Source organism: Xiphias gladius, chromosome 1 (genome assembly GCF_016859285.1).
Source record: "Xiphias gladius isolate SHS-SW01 ecotype Sanya breed wild chromosome 1, ASM1685928v1, whole genome shotgun sequence".
In the NCBI taxonomy this organism is placed as follows: Eukaryota; Metazoa; Chordata; class Actinopteri; order Istiophoriformes; family Xiphiidae; genus Xiphias; species Xiphias gladius.
In genome coordinates, this window is record NC_053400.1 from 24637851 (window position 1) to 24655947 (window position 18097).

At 37.7% G+C, this 18097-nt stretch overlaps 1 protein-coding gene across 5 annotated transcripts in view; it reads right to left on the reverse strand.

Moving 5' to 3' along the window:
• Positions 1 to 1260: 1260 nt before the first annotated feature.
• LOC120789538 (protocadherin-9) overlaps positions 1261 to 18097 on the reverse strand; it is a 196954-nt gene continuing 180117 nt past the window's right edge. For 4 of the 5 annotated variants that reach the window (XM_040126642.1, XM_040126476.1, XM_040126305.1 and 1 more), the window contains one exon: positions 1261 to 3084. In XM_040126642.1, coding sequence (XP_039982576.1) covers positions 2714 to 3084 — 371 coding nt within the window. In that variant the 3' untranslated portion in view covers positions 1261 to 2713. The remainder of the gene's footprint in view (positions 3085 to 18097) is intronic. The other variant, XM_040126559.1, reaches the window with a different exon arrangement.

An 18097-nucleotide genomic window follows, 5' to 3' on the forward strand; every position in this document is an offset into this window, starting at 1 on the left:
CTGGTGATCAGTCGTCACTGGTGGTCATCTATGGATGGAAAAATGGATGGAGTGAATGAGTGAACGATGGAGTGATTTCAGACAGTCAGGGTTTGGAGATGGAGATTGATTGGAGAATGTTGGTTCAACTACCTTTTCAAGTGAAGCGCCTGTACTGTTACCTAAAGTGTAAGAGTTATATTGAAACTCTCAGCCAGGATGTCCTGGGTCTCGCACCCTCCCCTCAATCAGCTTGCCTGCTGTGTCTCCGCCAGGTGTCATTACCTCAGCTGTCTTCTAGACTAGTTCAGGGGAACAGCAGCAGCTCACCTGCAGGGTCCTGATCTCTAAGTGCTTCACCTACCATTTGAAATCTTATTATTTCAGCATTTAACCAAGACCATACATGAAGTTCTGAAAGAAAACCCACCAGTAAATTGAGAGCTTTCTTCGAATGGCTCAATTCTCTGCTTTTCCATGGCAACCACCTATAAGGAATTTCACTTTCCCAGAATTGCCTCCTTCAGGATTTGCGCCGTTATTGTACTGGAGGGTTTGTATGCCCTGTTTGTTACTCTGGGAGTTATTTTTTGGAAGCCTTATGTTATTGGTAAGGATATATGTTGTAATGGTCAGAAGTAATATTATTCAAGAGGACACACTCTCATAAAGGACGTTTTACACTGTGTCTTCTTTGGTTTATAGGTAATACCCTAGTCCCCATTTTTGAGGCAAAATATATTCTGAATTGTAAATGCTGTTTTCGGTTGTATTGTGATGGCAAGGATATGGGTCTAATTCAATGACTATCAGGTAATGGGAAGAAACTGGCTGTCGTACAAAGAACAAAATGACTCCCAAAATTAGGAAATGCTCAATTGTACCTTGTCAGTGTACCGTGCTCTGGACATCAATTACTGCCATATTTTACAATAACATTTTGAACCAAATTATTTAGGAAAATTATTTCATGTGCACAAACATCTACACAAAACAGATACAGAAATCCTGAGGCGATCATCTTGTACACAAATTAAGCATACACATTATTAAAACATTTATTGCAGTAGCTGTATACCTGTAGAATAGTAACAAGGATTAACTGTTTCAGTATTTGTGATGTCAAACACCCTCACAACTGACAAACATACTGCGATAAGCAAATCACTCCATCCCACTTAACGTCTTTATATTGTGACATAAATATGAAAAGTGCTTTACAAACTGAATGTCTCCTTAATGCACAAATCAACTCTATTCCAACAAAATAAAATGACACAAAAATGATCAAGTTAGTTTTAAAAGCTATATCTTTTAGCATGCTTTTCCATTGTGTAATTTGCCTTCCATGCTGTGGAATAAAACAAACCTTTTTCAGACAGTGGAATGACAGATGATCTTTCACGGTTGACCCATTATCTGCACATGCCTTTCCTTTTTTCTTCAGTTCCAACAATTTGATTTTTTAATTTAATGTCTCTGTGATTATGTCTCTAAATTTGGCAAACATTCAATGCATAAGGCATTTCATTATCAGACAGGATATTCTGTGTAGCCAACATGTTCTCATCATTAAAACAGCAATTCAGTGTTTGAAGAAACCTCATGAAGGCACAGTGATTAAAGTGTTATCTTAACCTGTGTTTTCTTATGTATGGAAATTAATAGTCTGTGTGGAAATAATATATACATATTTCAATAAGTTGCAGGTACTACTGAGGGACTGCACTCAGTTAAATCACAATTTGAATAAAATCTATACAGTAATAAGATCAACATTAGATAAAACATTTAGCCATTTACAAATATATTGCTATTTAATTGTACTGAACACTTTCAAAATCAGTTTATATAGGAGAGCTTTCAGAGTTTTTCATTTTTATAATGCACATATTGAGAACTGACATCCTTCATACAAAATGTATTTTAAAAAAACGTTTGCCTGTGGTTTTGCAGTAGAGAAAATTATCATGAAGTATGGGCAACACTGAGTATATTAAGAGATGGAGATTTGTTTTGAAATCAACCATAGGGTTTTTAAAGAAATAGGTGGATGTTTTCTTGTTGTACATTATGCCACATTATAGATTCTCCTCCAGTTGAAGTCTCAAATGCTGATGACAAGCCATAATGATGACAACAGCCAAGAACTGTCCTATTCACTGTGGTTATTACAGATACATGACAGTGGTTAATAAGTCTTATTTACAAACACACAGACAATGACAGAATAAACAAGTGTCCACTAACAGTGTCATTAGAACAACACTTTCTGAAATGTAATTCCATTTTCTTTGATTGTGTCGGTTAATATAGTCCTGAACAACTCAATAACAACCACACCACAAATACTTGTATATATTGGTCAGCCACGGTAGTTTTTTTTTTTCTTGTAAATGGTTTTCTTTTTCTCCATTTTTCGCATGTCCTTCCACCACTTGTCCAAATCACACATGAAGTGGACAGAAAATGTTACTGTATGTTGTTGACGAAATCCATGGAGCTTCATAGAAAAAGAGGTTTCTTCTAGAGCCATAGTAAAGTTGACTTGTAGAGAACACAGCATAAGCACTATAGTTTTTTGGCCTACATAGTATATGTGGCTATCACACTGCAGAAGCATCAACTTAAGTGGGAAGAGATGAAACAAGAAAGAAACCATAAAACAGGAGAGGTGCTAATGTGAGTAACTTCATCTGTTGGGACGTCTCATAGCACAGAAGCAAAGTCCGTCTTATAGCTGCTGGTCCTTCGGGCTGTCTGGGCAGGAGGCTGGCTGGCAGGACTTCAGACTTACCAATGGAATATCAGCCATGCCACTGCTGGTGAAGTGTCCCTCTCCGCTCCCAAACTGCTTCCTGTCACCAAAATGCTCTGACCGCCCGCTCTCATTTTTCCAGGTTCTGGTCAGAGTATGTCCATTGAGGAGTTTGTCCTTGGGACCCCACTCCCTCTGAGATCCAAAGCTGGACACAGGTGACTTGGGCTGCTGGTATGTTCCCAGTGTCGGGGGCATCCAGCAGTTGTCTGAATGTCCTAGGACTAGGCACTCCTGTGTGCACATCTCTGTAGCTTCCACTAGGCCACGAGGTCCTAGGGGGCCATCTAAAGAGGAAGAAGAAGAGGAAAAAAGAAAAAAACAGGTCAAATTATACTGAGATCAATGATAACATGGTATAGCACTGAAACAGATTGAATCACCCTCTGATGTTTGTAACACAATGCAAAATGGATTATACTCTATATACAGAATTTTATAAAAGAAATATATCTCAGTGCAATTGAACTATAAAACAAGTTCCAGAATAAGCCAAAAATTATATAAAAACGTCACGCGCAGAAACTTTTACAATGATAAAATGAAAATTGGTCACTACAGATACTGTATGAATTAAACATTCCACATTATTTTACTCTAATTTAAAATTAAAACCCTGTCTCCTATAAATTATGTTTATATACTAGACATAGAATTTCAAACATTATTTCATTTCTTTGCCCTAAAATTTCTAAGCTTGCCATATAACATCTACTTGTAATAGCTAAATCATATTATTATATTATAAATGTTACGTCATGTAATTTTATGTTTCTGAACTCTACTTGCTTAAGGTTCATGAAAGATCGTGGTCTGGTATAAATAGTGAACCATTTCCAGTTGAAGCACGAGACAGGACCTGTTTATTTTATTAATATTTAGCTAAATCTACAATCTTTCCCCAACTTCAACCAACCGGTTATTGCTGCCTAAACAACACCACACGTGGAACTCACAATAATAATTAACACTGCAATTACCAATGAATTTCCTTTAAAATTTATTGGTAATATATGAATATAATTTCTAGGGGACAGGGTTGAAATAAAGGTATCAACAGTCAGCTTTGTCCTAGACTTGTTGACTTTTCAAACACCTTTAGCTTCTTTATTTCAATAAAGAGCCACATGTAAAAATCTATCATCTTTTTGAACAGGTGGCGACCGCTTTCCTGCACTCGCTGGGGCTCTCCAGCTCAGGTTATGCCAGTTGAGATAGCTGAATTCAGTGTACCAACCAGCAGTGGGTCAGACACATGAATGAACTGTGCTTTTGGGAGCTGGCAAGGATGGGGGGGGCTAATGTCAATAGGAAGTCTGTTTTTTAGCCTGGGGGCCAATGGCTCAGGACTTTCCTCTCTAGCTCATTGCTCTCTAGATCATTGCTACCATCTGGCTACTCCTCTGATGAACACGTATCACTATTCAGACAAAAAAAAATCAAAACAAGTCAGTGTTGCACGTGGCATGTGTTTAAATCTCATTTGATTGAAAAACCTGCATAGTGCATGAAATGTAATGAGGTTCTGCCACTTGAAGAAATCCACTCCTTTGAGTCGGTTTCACTTTCCTATTTAAAAGTAGCAAGCAATTTTGTCTCTGTATATCAAGCCTCAAAAGGTAATTAATTCATCTGTTTTTGTCCTAAAAGAGAAAATTTTAACGATTTGTCCTAATTTGTCCCTTTTCTGCACAAACAGCTAATTGGCTGGTGGGTAGGTTCTATAATATTTCAAAGGTTTTTTTCCCCCCGAAGTCCTATTGGACCTGTTTTTTCCTCATTAACTTAAACGTTCTTTGCAAAGAGTTAGCTTATTACAGGAGAAGAAAATATTGGAGATATCTGATGCTCATATTGAATCTTTCTGTTAAACTTACTACTGTGGGTTAGTTGAGTGGTTACAGATTAAATCATATGTTCATTCGTAAATAATTTTGCACATTGATGTTTAATGTTTTTTGTTAAATGTTTGATGTTTTTTTGCAGTCATTGCTCTTAATGCAAATCCTTTAAATTATTTACTGGTGATGGAAGAAATTGGCACAGTCACTTTGGCAAACCCAATAGTCAACAACTTTTAAAGTGTGTTTACAATCGCAGTGATGTGCTGTTTTTATCGTTTTACCATACTCCACTATATAGACCAGCATAGTAAGAATATATTACATGATATCAATTTTATGTAAAAAAAAAACTTTAAGACAAGCTTTAATGTCAATCAATAACACAATTTGTCTTTGAACAGTTACAAAACACCAATCTTCTGAACTGTTTTGTAAAGTGATGTGAAAAGTATTAGGCTTTTGTGTTAGTATAAACACATCCCGTTGTTGATTATTTTACATTGTACAAACTGTAAACCAATGAGTTGAGTCAACACTCTTCAGATGCAGTTTTAACAAATGATAAACAATATAACAATAAAAAAGGTGATATTAATTGCAGGGCTGCTGTATTGACTTGCATTATGTTGTACAATTTTTTATTTTATTGTGATATAGAACCTGCCACCCACAATGTGCATGCAATTCAATATGTGTGAAATTCTGTCTTTAGGTAATTTTAATCTCCTATATATTCTTGGATTAATCAACACGAAATAGCAGGGGGGTTGCTCAGGTTGGGCTGGGTTGAAACTTGGTTGTGATCGGCCAGTAAACCCAGTCCCAGCACACGCACACAGCACGCTCTCAAGTGTCGCCCAATGGCAGGTACACATAGAGGGCCAGTAAACAGACAGAGAGACAGGGTCGGTAAAAACTTTATGGATTTTTTGATGGTCCACTGGCCCACCCAAGCGGCGGCCCACCGGGATTTGTCCCAGCATGCCTGATGGCCAGTCTTTGGAGAAAAGAGACGAAAGAAAATTGTTTTTTTTACTTATTGGTAAATTTTCTGTGTTTTTATGACAGAGTATTTGTGGTGATTCATGTGTAAGACAATATGAACTGATGTAATTCTAGTTTAATACGAACATGTCCTCATATTCCACTAAGCTCTGCTGCCTGAACATTGGGCTCTGGCTTTGAAAACACATTTCGATGTATGATGTGAAGAAAAGCCAGGGCCTGAAGAGAAAGTCAGTCATTCTTCTGCATGACTCTGGAGTCCATCACAATAACAGGCACCCATGATTGGCATGTGAGGAGTCTAACCAAGACACACATTATCATAGTTGCATGAAGGACTACAGAGAGCAATAATACATGGTACCACAGAGACAGCAAGATTAATTCTTCAAGTGAGATTGTAGATGAGTGCGTAAACATCTGGGGAGCTGTTAGGGAAGAGAGATGGAAGAAAAGCAAAGGACTGGATACCCGTACTATACATGGTGTGCAGTGTAGAGCGGAAGAACAGATTTACAGATCTGCCATTTATGTGACTATTACATTTTTTTATTCTTAGGTAAGTGAATATAATGAAGGCTTGATAATGGTGATGTCACTGATGACAACTTTTTCATTTTGGGGGGCTATTTTGGGGAGCCTGAAAATTAATATATATGAAGCACAGAAAATCTATACTGATTTGTGAATTACAGTATAGCTGTAAGCCGCATTAGAAGTTTGTGTATTGATTGCGGCACAATTACATGACTGTAATGTTTGCATTTCATTTTTTACAAAAGCACAGCCAGTCATTAATCAAGGACACCTTACGCTTAGCTATTCCCCTGGTTTAATAAACATGACCATTTGCATGTAGATTGGTACAATCAGTGGCCCCAGTGGGCAGCAGAGGATAATTTGAATCAGCCGTTTTCCCTGCTAATCTCGGCATACCTGCTGTTTGAGACAATGTTCAGACAAAGCCTGATTGAAAGACCGTTTGAGGTATGGAGCTGATAAATAAACAGCCAAATAGCATTACAAATACAGTAGGTGTGAGGTTGATATTTGGCATATTTAGTGTCACAATAACCAATAAACTACTAGCTAAAGTAGGCTGACTCAGCTGTGTCTCCTACAAATTACATTTACATGATGAGCAGGCCGTGGTGGATGAATGGATCAAACACAGAACTGTCATCCAGGAGACTGGGGTTCAAAACCTGTTATATTAATTGACTGAGTAAACTTTCTATTTCAGTCTTTTCTTTATATTTATTTTAAACCCTCTCGGGCAGAAAGCCTTGAAGGCAAACTTCTCCCCTGTGCAGGAGCGGCACACTGTCAAGTGCACCCCGAATGACAGGCACACAGAGAGGCTCGGTAAAGAGACAGCCAGGGACGGTAACACTTTATGGATTTGTTTGACGGCCCAACAGCCCACCAATGCGGCAGCCCATTGGGATTTCTCTGCTCTCAATGACCAGTCCGACTATTATTCACAATAATCACTTAAAATCCGAAGGGGTTGCAGCTCTCTCACTTCCCTGTTTTTTCCCTTCTCTCTCTGGATTGCTATAATGGGGGGAAAAGGAATGAGGCACAGAAACCAAACTAAGTCGATCTCCTCCAGTGCAGCACCTACACACAACAAATAGCGCTGTCCATGGTTCTGAATCAACAGCTAAGCAACAGTCAATGGGAAATAAAAGAAGGAGAGAGCAGATAACAATAAATATTACACAACATGTATTTACAGATTCTGATAGTGACAAAGAAGGTGATGGATCCAATCAAATAGGTGCTGGTCCCAGTCTGCGAGGTCCCACATCCTGTTCCAGCAGGATCCGGCACATATTAAGCCCTGACTGTAATGTAGTCATGTTAACGGAGACTCTTCACCCCTTATGAGTGGGATGTTTTACCAATAAAGACTAAAAAAAAAGGGGGCGTTTGGACACTTGCCAAGGGGATTGGATAATTTTGTACAATTAGTGATTGCTATACACAACAGAATGAGCACTTGGGATACATTTTGATTTGGTAATTTAAATTAATATGGTTGTTGCTCATTTTTATGATATAGAATTGGATGCCCTTTATTGAATATTGCAATTATAGCGCAATGCTTATTCTTAATCAGTCCTTCGGTTGACAGTTGAACTATTGGTACTTAGACAGTTAGTTGTAAAATGTTTTCATGTCAAGGATGCCCAAATTGGTAACAAGCCATGGACCACCATTTGAGAAGATTTTTGTCCCAGGGACCCGTATCTGACAAGATAGTTGTAGATATCATTTAGTAGAGAGTTCCATAACTGTCTATACTGTAGGTGGGGAGATGACCCATGGAGAGAGTGAAACCTCTGATCAGTCATTCTTTTACATTGTGCTAACTTCTAGTGAATAGAATACTAATAAAATTGAACTATGTAAGGTTAATAAGCTTTTTTAAATGTATTTAATGAATAAAATACTTAAGTAACAGCAACCATGACCCTGAATGACGCAAAAATAAGTTAACTAAGTCAACAAAAGTAACAGGATTTTAACTCCAGTCTCCTGGGCGAGTCCTGTGTTTGACCCATTCATCCACCACAACCTACTTATTATGCAGACTTTGTTGCTCTTTATACTATCTCACCTAAATTCCTTAAGCCTTTCTGGCAGAAAGCCTTCACCTATTAAAATACATTTCTAGCCCATAGAAAGACATGACAGTAATTTCACACAACCCGCTTAAAAACAATATATGCACCTTGTGTTTAGAGTGCATGGAGGAATTAAAAATCACCCAGAAGAAAACATGAATGCTTTTAGTCCTATTTCGACAAGGGTAGTGGTACTCTTCAGCCTCTTGTGGCTGAAATTAGTATTACAAAAAAAACATTTAGGAAAGAAAAAAAAAATAACTTGCCTCTCAGAGCTTGTTTTCACATATGAGAAAAAGAAAACCTTAAAAAATGGCAAAATTAAAAAAATAAAAATAAATAAAATAAAATAAAAAAATCACTTGCATCTCAGGGCTTACATAGCAAGGTGTTCACAGACAGTGTATTTTTTCTCCATAAAAATATCCGATCTTGTGGTACAATACCTATTTGTAGTGACTAAAGCATTGCTAAACTTTTTTATGGTTAACTTTAGGCATTCACCGCCCATGGTTAAGGTAAGGGACAGATCGTGGTCTGTTTTAATATAGAAAAAAGTCCACAGCGACCTCAGACAGAATGTGCTTATTTACATTTAACCAAATCAACAATCTTTCCCTAACGTTAACAAAAGTGCCTTTGTTGCCTCAACCTACCCACAGACAGGACTATGGATGTGAACCCTGGTCTCCGGTTGTTACAGTCCTGTGCTTTGGTTGCCTCTGAACATAATCCAGCCAGCGTTTATGTTGCCGACAAAATGTAATTGGGAAAGTAGTTTAGTATATACACATAATGTCTAGGAGACAGAGTTAAATGGCAACATGCAAAATTATTCCAAGTGCGTAAAATCTAGTTAGCAAGTGAGCAGAGAAGTCCAAATAGATGGCTCAATATGGTGGATAAATAGTTGAATAATCCACTGTCTGCCACCCCAAGTGATAGTAGTACAAATGCAAACTTAACCAAACCCACATCCTGCAAACTATCAGTTACATATCTAATAAGATTAAAGGGATATCAAAAATAAAAATGCTTGTACATTCAAAATCCAGGGCTAGATCTTTTACTTGAAATTTCTGATGGTGGTACCGTTTAGCATAAAACAACAAATTTATACTTTAGCAGTATCTCCAGGATAGGGATATGTCCTCTCTTTTACCAACTGAGAAAAAAAAAGACAGACAATTCTTCACTCTGCAGGAATCCAACTCCACACCTAAAAAATACCCTGCTTATTTTAAAGTAAAAACTCAGCAGATCAAAGATTTCAAACAAAACCAAAACACCACACAATACATTACTTGTGCCTTAGTCTCTCTTTACTGGCTCCCTACTGCATATGCATATATAGATGGAGTCCTACCCTTGACAGTGTGCGAGAATATGTCGGTCCATTTAATTGAAAGAAATCTGCATCTTCTTCCATCAGCCCTCCTCCCTCTGGAACAGACTTTCTGACATTGTAGGAGAATGAGTCCCGATTCAGTAACGGTTTATGAAGCACAGCCTGCAACCTATCTAAACTCCCAGTGTAATATGCATTGTGTTCTTTTTGCTTACTTTTTTGCAATTTGTCATTGACTTCATTCTCTTGCAGCTTGACCAACTATTGTCCAGTGTTGTCATAGCCACATAATCAATACACACACTGAGCCAAATCCTTATATTTATCCCTTTTTTCCCCTGCATAGCTCTTCATGATAAACTTGCCCATTAATAGAGCTCTGTGACTTAACTTGACAGACACTGACCATCAAGGCTTATTAGCAGCTAGCTTTTCTTGTTTGCCTCATTGCATTCTGATTTCCCACTCTGTAATCTGAGTGACGTGTCATGTCATGTATCACCATTGTGAATGGTGACTGAGCGTCAGTGACACCAAATTTCATGTTGATTATATACTGTATTAATTCGCTGTTCCATGCACGGTAACGTATCTGTACATGCAAATAGCATAATCAAGAATCTGTCACTGTTGAAATCCATGTGAAAGTCCAGAGGGTGTCAAGTGACATCCTGCTACTCGCGCTGAAACCTTGAAGAGCTGTGGACAGATGATAAGCACCAGTGCACCATGACACTACAACTGTTGATAAGAGGCTGCTGGGCATGTACTGCATTGTACCCCTGCCCGACAAACAAACTCGTAAATCTCAAATAGAGCCTGATGGCCCAGTTTGATATAGAAATTTAATACAACTTTTTATTCAGACCCTGGTCTATTGACCCTGGTCAATAGCTATTATACCTTAACAGACTTATTTATGCATTTTGTCATCATTATGTCACTTTCTAATTTAAATCTTATGGATGTGGTACAAACTGAAAGGATAGATAGACAGATAGATGCTAATTTTGAATAATCTATTTCCTCCCATTTTATCTGCTATGATATGTCCAGTTTTTAATGAGTGTGTCTGTAATAACGATAAAAAAAATAAAAAACAAAAATGATTTCTGCAAAAATAAAGATTGTTTGTTTTATTCAAATTCTGTTAAAGCTGAGGTGAGACTCAGAATCTTCTTTGTATTGATGTCCACAGTCAAAAAACATGTTTAATAGCATCAGCGTGTATATTCAGCCCATTTGCAAAGTCACAGCTCTTCTACCAAGATAAAGCAGATAAGCATCGTGTTCCCTGCCTTCACACGAAATGGCTTCCGCATTGTTTAGTGCTACTTTGCCTGTGCGTAGCTCGTTGCTCATGGTTACTATGCTCAAGAAGTCAAGTTTCTTCCTGCACACACACACACAAGCACATACACACACACACACACACACACAAGCAAATAGCCGGTGGCTGATGTTTGGTGCAGAGCCCCTGAGTGCTTTAAATAACATTGAGGCACAGGTGTTGAGGAATGCAAGGGATTCAGAACTGTGTCAGATGGTGCTGACTTTTGCTTACAGCACTGTGCAACTGTTGCAATGTCCACAAAGAGAGATAACTTAAAGACAGAGAAACCATTAGATTACCTCCTGATATGGAGTCATTAGTAAGGGCTGGGGGCTGGTCTGTTTAATTCTGCAGAGTCTGTTGAATAAATGCGAGCCATGAGGAATAGCTGTTTATCGATGGACACTTTGACCAAACAGTATTTACATGCCTCTCTTTCAATCCTCCTACTCAGCATCAACAGATCACAGAGGTTACAGAGGAGGAGAAAGTCATTCTCACTTTTGGCCAGAGGTTGTTTGCAACTATAAGGGAGTATTCTTGTTTTAGTCTTCTAGCTACTAATAATGACACAACGTTTGGTTAATTAATTGGATGCACACTATCAGTACTGATGTGCCATTTCCACACCAACATCCTACGGCCTCCAGAATGGCAAGGGGGAACGGGTAGAGAGGGAGTGAGAGTGATTGAGTGCGGGGGATTTAGTGTCCATAGGGCTGTTTATTTATCCATGCTGTTAAGCATGCCCAGATGTTGTTATTTGGGGATGAATGGGGCTTTGTTTTGGTCCAACATAGAGGCTCAAAGTGCCATACTGCTGTCTCCAGCTGCTGCTCAAAACAAGATAAGTCTGGCAGATTAATTCTCTATGCTTTAAATCTGCTGTAGGTTTTTTTTTTTCTTTTTCTTTTACCCTTTCATCCTTCTCTATAAAACACACATACATTCATGTATGACCAATCCATCACTGTACACACCAAGGCATATAATGATATTCTGAATTATAATCGTAGCCTGCATTCATAAAGATCTGCCTCACACCAAGAGCAAATATTTTGTAAATAGCTTGGGGAAATGTGTGATAGGTATTGTGGTTGGTGTCCAATAAGGCACAGAATTACGGCTCCATACAGCTTTGCAGCAAATTTGAAAACAGGTCCTGTGATCTACAGTAAAGGCTATCTGAGGTTGGATAGATGTGATAGTGAGCAGAGCAGAACAGAGCAACACACTGGATGCATCCTCGAGAGAATACTAGTCTGGCTGATGGATCCTTTCTAGTTCTCCCTTTGAGGCCAGGCAGTAGCTTCTCATGAGAGGAGATGAAGGGTGGGAGGGGGTTGAAATAGAAAAAGGAGACAAAGCTTAAGAATGGAAGCGAATGCTGGTCGGAGAGATAGCAAAAAGGAACGAGCAAGATGGAAGAGAAGAAAAGCAAAGTCAAGGTGAGGAACAGTAAGAAAAACAAAAGCACAAAGCCTGTCAAAAAATGACCGTCATTTACATAATTTCTATGATCACTGATAAATATTATTGGTTTAGACCTCCCTTAAAACTATTCTCAGATCAATTTGTAATTCAAATCTTCAACCAAAGGTACTTTGTTTTGGACCCACACATTTTCCTGATAAAAGTACTGTTTACAGCGTGGCGTGTGAGGAAATGAGTGCGCTATTGATGTTTGCGTGATTCTTGGTGGAAATGAAGCTGAAGAAATGTGATTGGCATTTTCAACTTTTTTCATTCACCAAAAAATAAGTCACTTGATTTCTTTACTGCACTAGGCCATGCATATACAACACACTGTAGATACTGTATATCTATATACATTTGTATGCAGTATTTACCTTCTGAAAATTCCTTTCCGTTTAAAAATGTGACATACATATTCACACTACTTATTATTCAGAACTTTGCGGAAGCAATAAAGTATCGTGTGTCGAGTCTTGTCTGTTTCTCTAATATTTGCCCTGTACTAATGGGTTCCAGGAATGGCTTCATCATTTGTTTTTAAAAGCACTGTAAAGTGGTAGTTGTATATTACTGTTGCCTACATGACATACAGCGCTTTAAAAACTGCAGGTGCTCTGGCAGCTCGTGCTACCAATTGACAAACACAATTGTTAGACTTTTGATCAAAATAGATCATTTGGTAAATTGTATTCAAAAGACACAGTTAAATATTTATTCTAATTAGTTATTCTGATTCACCTATATTACAGTCTTGAGCCTAATTTAGAGCTTCACTTTTGTTGCCACTGTGTCACATTAAGGCACCATTTGGATCAGTAGTTCACTTTTATGTATTACTTATGTTATAAAAATCAAAGTAATTCAAGGCACATTTTCATTATGTGTCTTTCACCCCCAATGCTCTCTTTACTCAGTGTTTCTCTCAAAACTCCACTGCACCACTCTAGGGGTTAACTTCATATCCACTATAAGTAGAATATTCTATCAAAGTTGTTGAATTTTAGTAAAGTAACATTAAAAATTAAATAGTTGCCGTAGGAGTCAATATATTTCTTTCTAATCTTATTTAAAAGATAACTTGATGTTTCCTCTGTATGGACTAGTAATGATTATTCCATTATAGTGTTGTTGTTGCTGTTTTGTGCCAGTCAATGACAACAAGGTTATGTTTTCAAAGGCATTGCTCAAATCAAACTCCACATATTACATTTTGGACTTCAATACTAAATTTCAATAAACATGCAAGTAAATATGGTATGAATTATGTCCTTTGATTTCTCCGGTGACTTCAAAACCAACTGGCCTCCCATGCTTTGGGTAAAAACTTAGTATTGTCCTTATTCAGATATTGTGGACAGGCCACAGAGTCTGCACAGTGTCAGACATGCAGCAGGGTAATAGCACGAGTGTACATTAGTGCTTAAAAAGACTGACCTTTCCTTTCGTCTACTGTGCACCACAAATTTCCCCTCCAGTGGCATGACTTTTGCAGAGTGGAGGAGACTGGTGGAGAGTTTTGTCAATTCTATCAAGGAGGGCCATCAGCTCAACAGCCGGAAAACAAAACAGCTTCTAATTCGAGGTACCAATCACGTTTTTTTTGGCCCTGATCCAGATCTGAGTCCTTTACTGTAGTATTGCATATTTGCCCTGATGAAACCAAAATATATTTGCGTTATATTTGTGTTTATTTTTCTACATAAGGATCTGGACAGAATCCCACATGAACAAAATAAATAATGACCTTCAAATGCAGTTTAGCCAACACCAGCACTTGAGATGACTCTACAGAACATCTTCCCTCTTGCCTCAGCATCCAAACTTGCGTCTATAGCCATGTAAGCCTGCTCAGCTACATTTGTATACAAAAGAATCCAAAACATTTTTAGCCTTTTGCTGTACTGTTATCTTCCAGAAATATTTCTGAATATTCCTGCAGATTCTCTGCATGAGTCGGCAGAGATCGCAATTTCACTGTGGCTATGTTACCTTGTTCACATTTGGATAATATAGTGGTATTGTGAACAGAATATAATGCACACCCATTTTTGCATACTTCTATTCTTCCAGTAACTCCGTCCCGAAGCATTTGTAAAAAGGACAGCTTGGAATACAATTCACCAAGGTCTATGCATTTGATATGGTGTATTGTTGTTTTCATTTAGTACATACCGTTTCAAGGCATAAACTGTTCATGGTCTTCTTTTGACCATGAACAGTTTATGACTATGAAGACCAGGAACAATTAAACTTTAATATAAAGGACAAAATTATCGTTTCTTTTGAAGTAAGGACAAACAAAGTTTTAAAAAATATATAATAGTGGGAGAGAATAATTTTAGTACGCTTGTTTGAAAGACTGTTTTGACAGCACTGCCATCACTGACACAAACATTTGACATCCAGACCTTCTGTTTGATGATTATCTGTCCTGTCATCCATCCATCCACATCCATCGGTTTAAACATCCATACATTTTACAAATGAGTCATTCTATAACTATGGCTATAAAACTCATATGATAGCTTAAGTGTAGGATACCAAAGAAAATCATTGCAGGCTGTATGTTCATTGTGCACGGCATAGGTGTAAGAGGCTGATACCAAATAGTGTGTGAGCATTACTGTAATTGAACATTTCCATGATGGAGACCTATGTGTGAAAGCCCGAATCCATTACATAAAGAAATAAATAAAGCTAGCAGTGGTACAGATTCCATTTCTGAAAGGGGCTGTGGCTTATTCCTATGCTTCACATTGAAATAAGCATATCCCTAATACTATAACTCAGTTATTCTGATTGCTTGAGTTGGATCAGTGGCACACTCAATGACGCGAGTTATTTAATAAAATACAATGTCAACACAATATCAAAGATATGGCAATTAAGTTAGTTAAATGAGTAAAAAGATATAGTTTAGCATACATATAGGCGTTTTCTTTCTGATAGTAATTCACATTTGTCTTTTATGTTTTCTGCATGGCAAAGTAAACATGGCAATACAGATTTTCCAAACACATTTTAAATTGCTGTTTTACACAGCTCAGTGCAAGTGCTCAGTCCCCATGACAACAATACCCATGTAAAATGATTTCTTCTCCCTCTCTAATCTTCCACTGCATTAGACTCAGCCACTGACCTTGTAATCTAATTTCTGTTCTAAGTCAGTGAGTATGCCTGCTCATCTACACAGTGGATCGAATACATTTCTGGTCAAAGATCCTTGGTATAACTGATGATAACAATGAGACAGATACAGTATGTGATAACTGATTCAGTTTTTACACTAGCCCCTTTCTCAGTTTATGACAATAATGATATTTTTAGAATGTATATTATTTTTCACTGAAGAGTTGGACGAGTGCAAATTTTCATGTGCAGTTGGCTCTAGTTCATCCTCTTTTGACGACGAATACATTCACTACTGGTCAAAAACTTTAGGACAACTCCATTTTTCCACTTGTTACTGAAATTTACTTAGTGTGATGTCACAGTGTACTCTGAAATCAAAACATAGAACAAATAAATAATAAAGATTTAAAAAAAGGAATCCTATTAATATTAAATCCTAAATTCAATCTCATTGAGAATTTACTCATTCAGCAGCCGAACACACTTATGGCGTTTTTTCTACAATAGACATGAAACATTGTTTGGAACGTTCATCCCAACACTGTTGCAGAAGTTCCCACAAATGTGTTACACTTGTAGGTTGCTTTGGTTTCACCTTCCATGAAGTTCATCCCAAAACAGCTCCATGAGGTTTAATTCTAGAGACTGTGCTGGCCTTCCATCATGTGAAGCCACCGTCCAGTTCTTTTCCTCTAATGTTTTGGGTCATTATGTTGCTGTAGAATGAACCACTGACCAACCAGTTTCTCATTTTTTGTTACTTGCCTTTTTCTTACCTTACTCTAAAACCTTTGACTGGTGGTGTATCTAAACCAAATTTCATGGTCTAAGGCCTGGCCAAAATGCTGCACTGACAGGCCACATCACTGGTGTGGTTGGGAAAAAAAAACAAAACAAAACCAACAAGCAAACAAATCAACAAATAAATAATCTACACACCTGTCCCTAGAACAAACAGAGTTAAACAACACCTAGATAGAATCTGTATGCTGACATTTGAGGTATATACTGTAGATTTCAAATTCAATACAAGCGCATAATCATTCAATCATTGTGAGCTTACTGTGGCTGTGATGGTGTAAGTAATTTAACAGATACAAATAATGATCATGTTGGCCTCATAAGACAGTAACAGTACACCATGACCCCAATTCACTTTTCCCTATTTATACACAAGACCCCAGGAAATCCAACCATCTAAATGAGAGAAAGTAATGACTGCAAGCATAGGTGTTGCTTTGTGGTTCGGTGCAATGGCTTCACAGTGTGCTGTATTTTACTGTGTCTTCATGTTTTTATTTGCGATGAGGCTCTTTGTGGTATATCGTGAGTATTGATTTTAATCTGGAAGGAATGAGAAGATAAGAATTTGTCACTGCTGCTTTGCTATCAAAGTGCCATGATGAGTATGTATTACATTTCATTACTGCATCAAAAGAATAATCTCAGTGTTTGATGTGTTTACTGGAAACCATATGACATTCATGAGTAAAAAAAACTAAACAACAGATCTAATGGACATGGACTTCTGTTATTCAGCAGCTGGCAACAATGTAAAGTACCGGTGCTAATTGAAAATACCTGGTATTTTGGACTGTATGCACTGATACAGTGGGGAATAAGCAGATTTTGTTATGTTTTGTTAGTCCAACAGTTATAGTCTAGGCAACTGAACCATTTGCCTACACCTTAAATACAGTATGGTCATTGTATAATAATAAATAGTACAAATGTTGACACTGACGTCCAGTAGACGATGCAAGACAATTGTTGTCTCTGATGTCACGGCAAAACACTTTGTATGCCCACTTACCTCTACAACTGTCACGGCCTTACCTTGCCCTGTGGTATATTATTATGATTATTATTTCTTTTTATGGCTCGATACAGAGATTGTACCACAATAACACTTATGCCCTCTCGTACTATAAAAGGATACATCTTACATTTTGCTTTTTCAGCCTACCTCAAATAACCACTGATTAAAACACATTCACTTTTTATTTCCGGTTAAAATACACATCTTGTATTAGGCATATGCCTTTTTGTGTTATTATGTGCCCTTCTTCTGGAGTCACTCAAAACAACTTAACAAAGACTCAAGAGTCAGAATGAGCATCACGGACGAGTAAATGGCCTGCAGCCAAAAGCAACAACAGTGTTATGGATATGGTGGTAGGTATTCATGAAATCATTTTGGAGTACTTTCCAGGCATGTGTTCTTCCAGTGAAGCCCACACATGTAGTCATAGGCATAACACATTAGCATAAAGAGGAAGGGCACACAGTAGGTAAAGTAACTGCTTAGTTGAAGAGGTACAGCAAAAGGGTGATAGAAAAAAATGAAAGAGTGAGAAGTGAGACAGAAAAAGAGTGGAAAACAGACAGATAGGTTCTAAAGTGAAGTAGTGACAGGGAGACATGTAATTTTCTGTGTTGATCATTACCTTGAGCCTGAAGGAATTTGATAATAAAACAGAATCTTGTTAATCCCCCGAGAGCTCTGTAATTGCAATGTTGAGGTACATC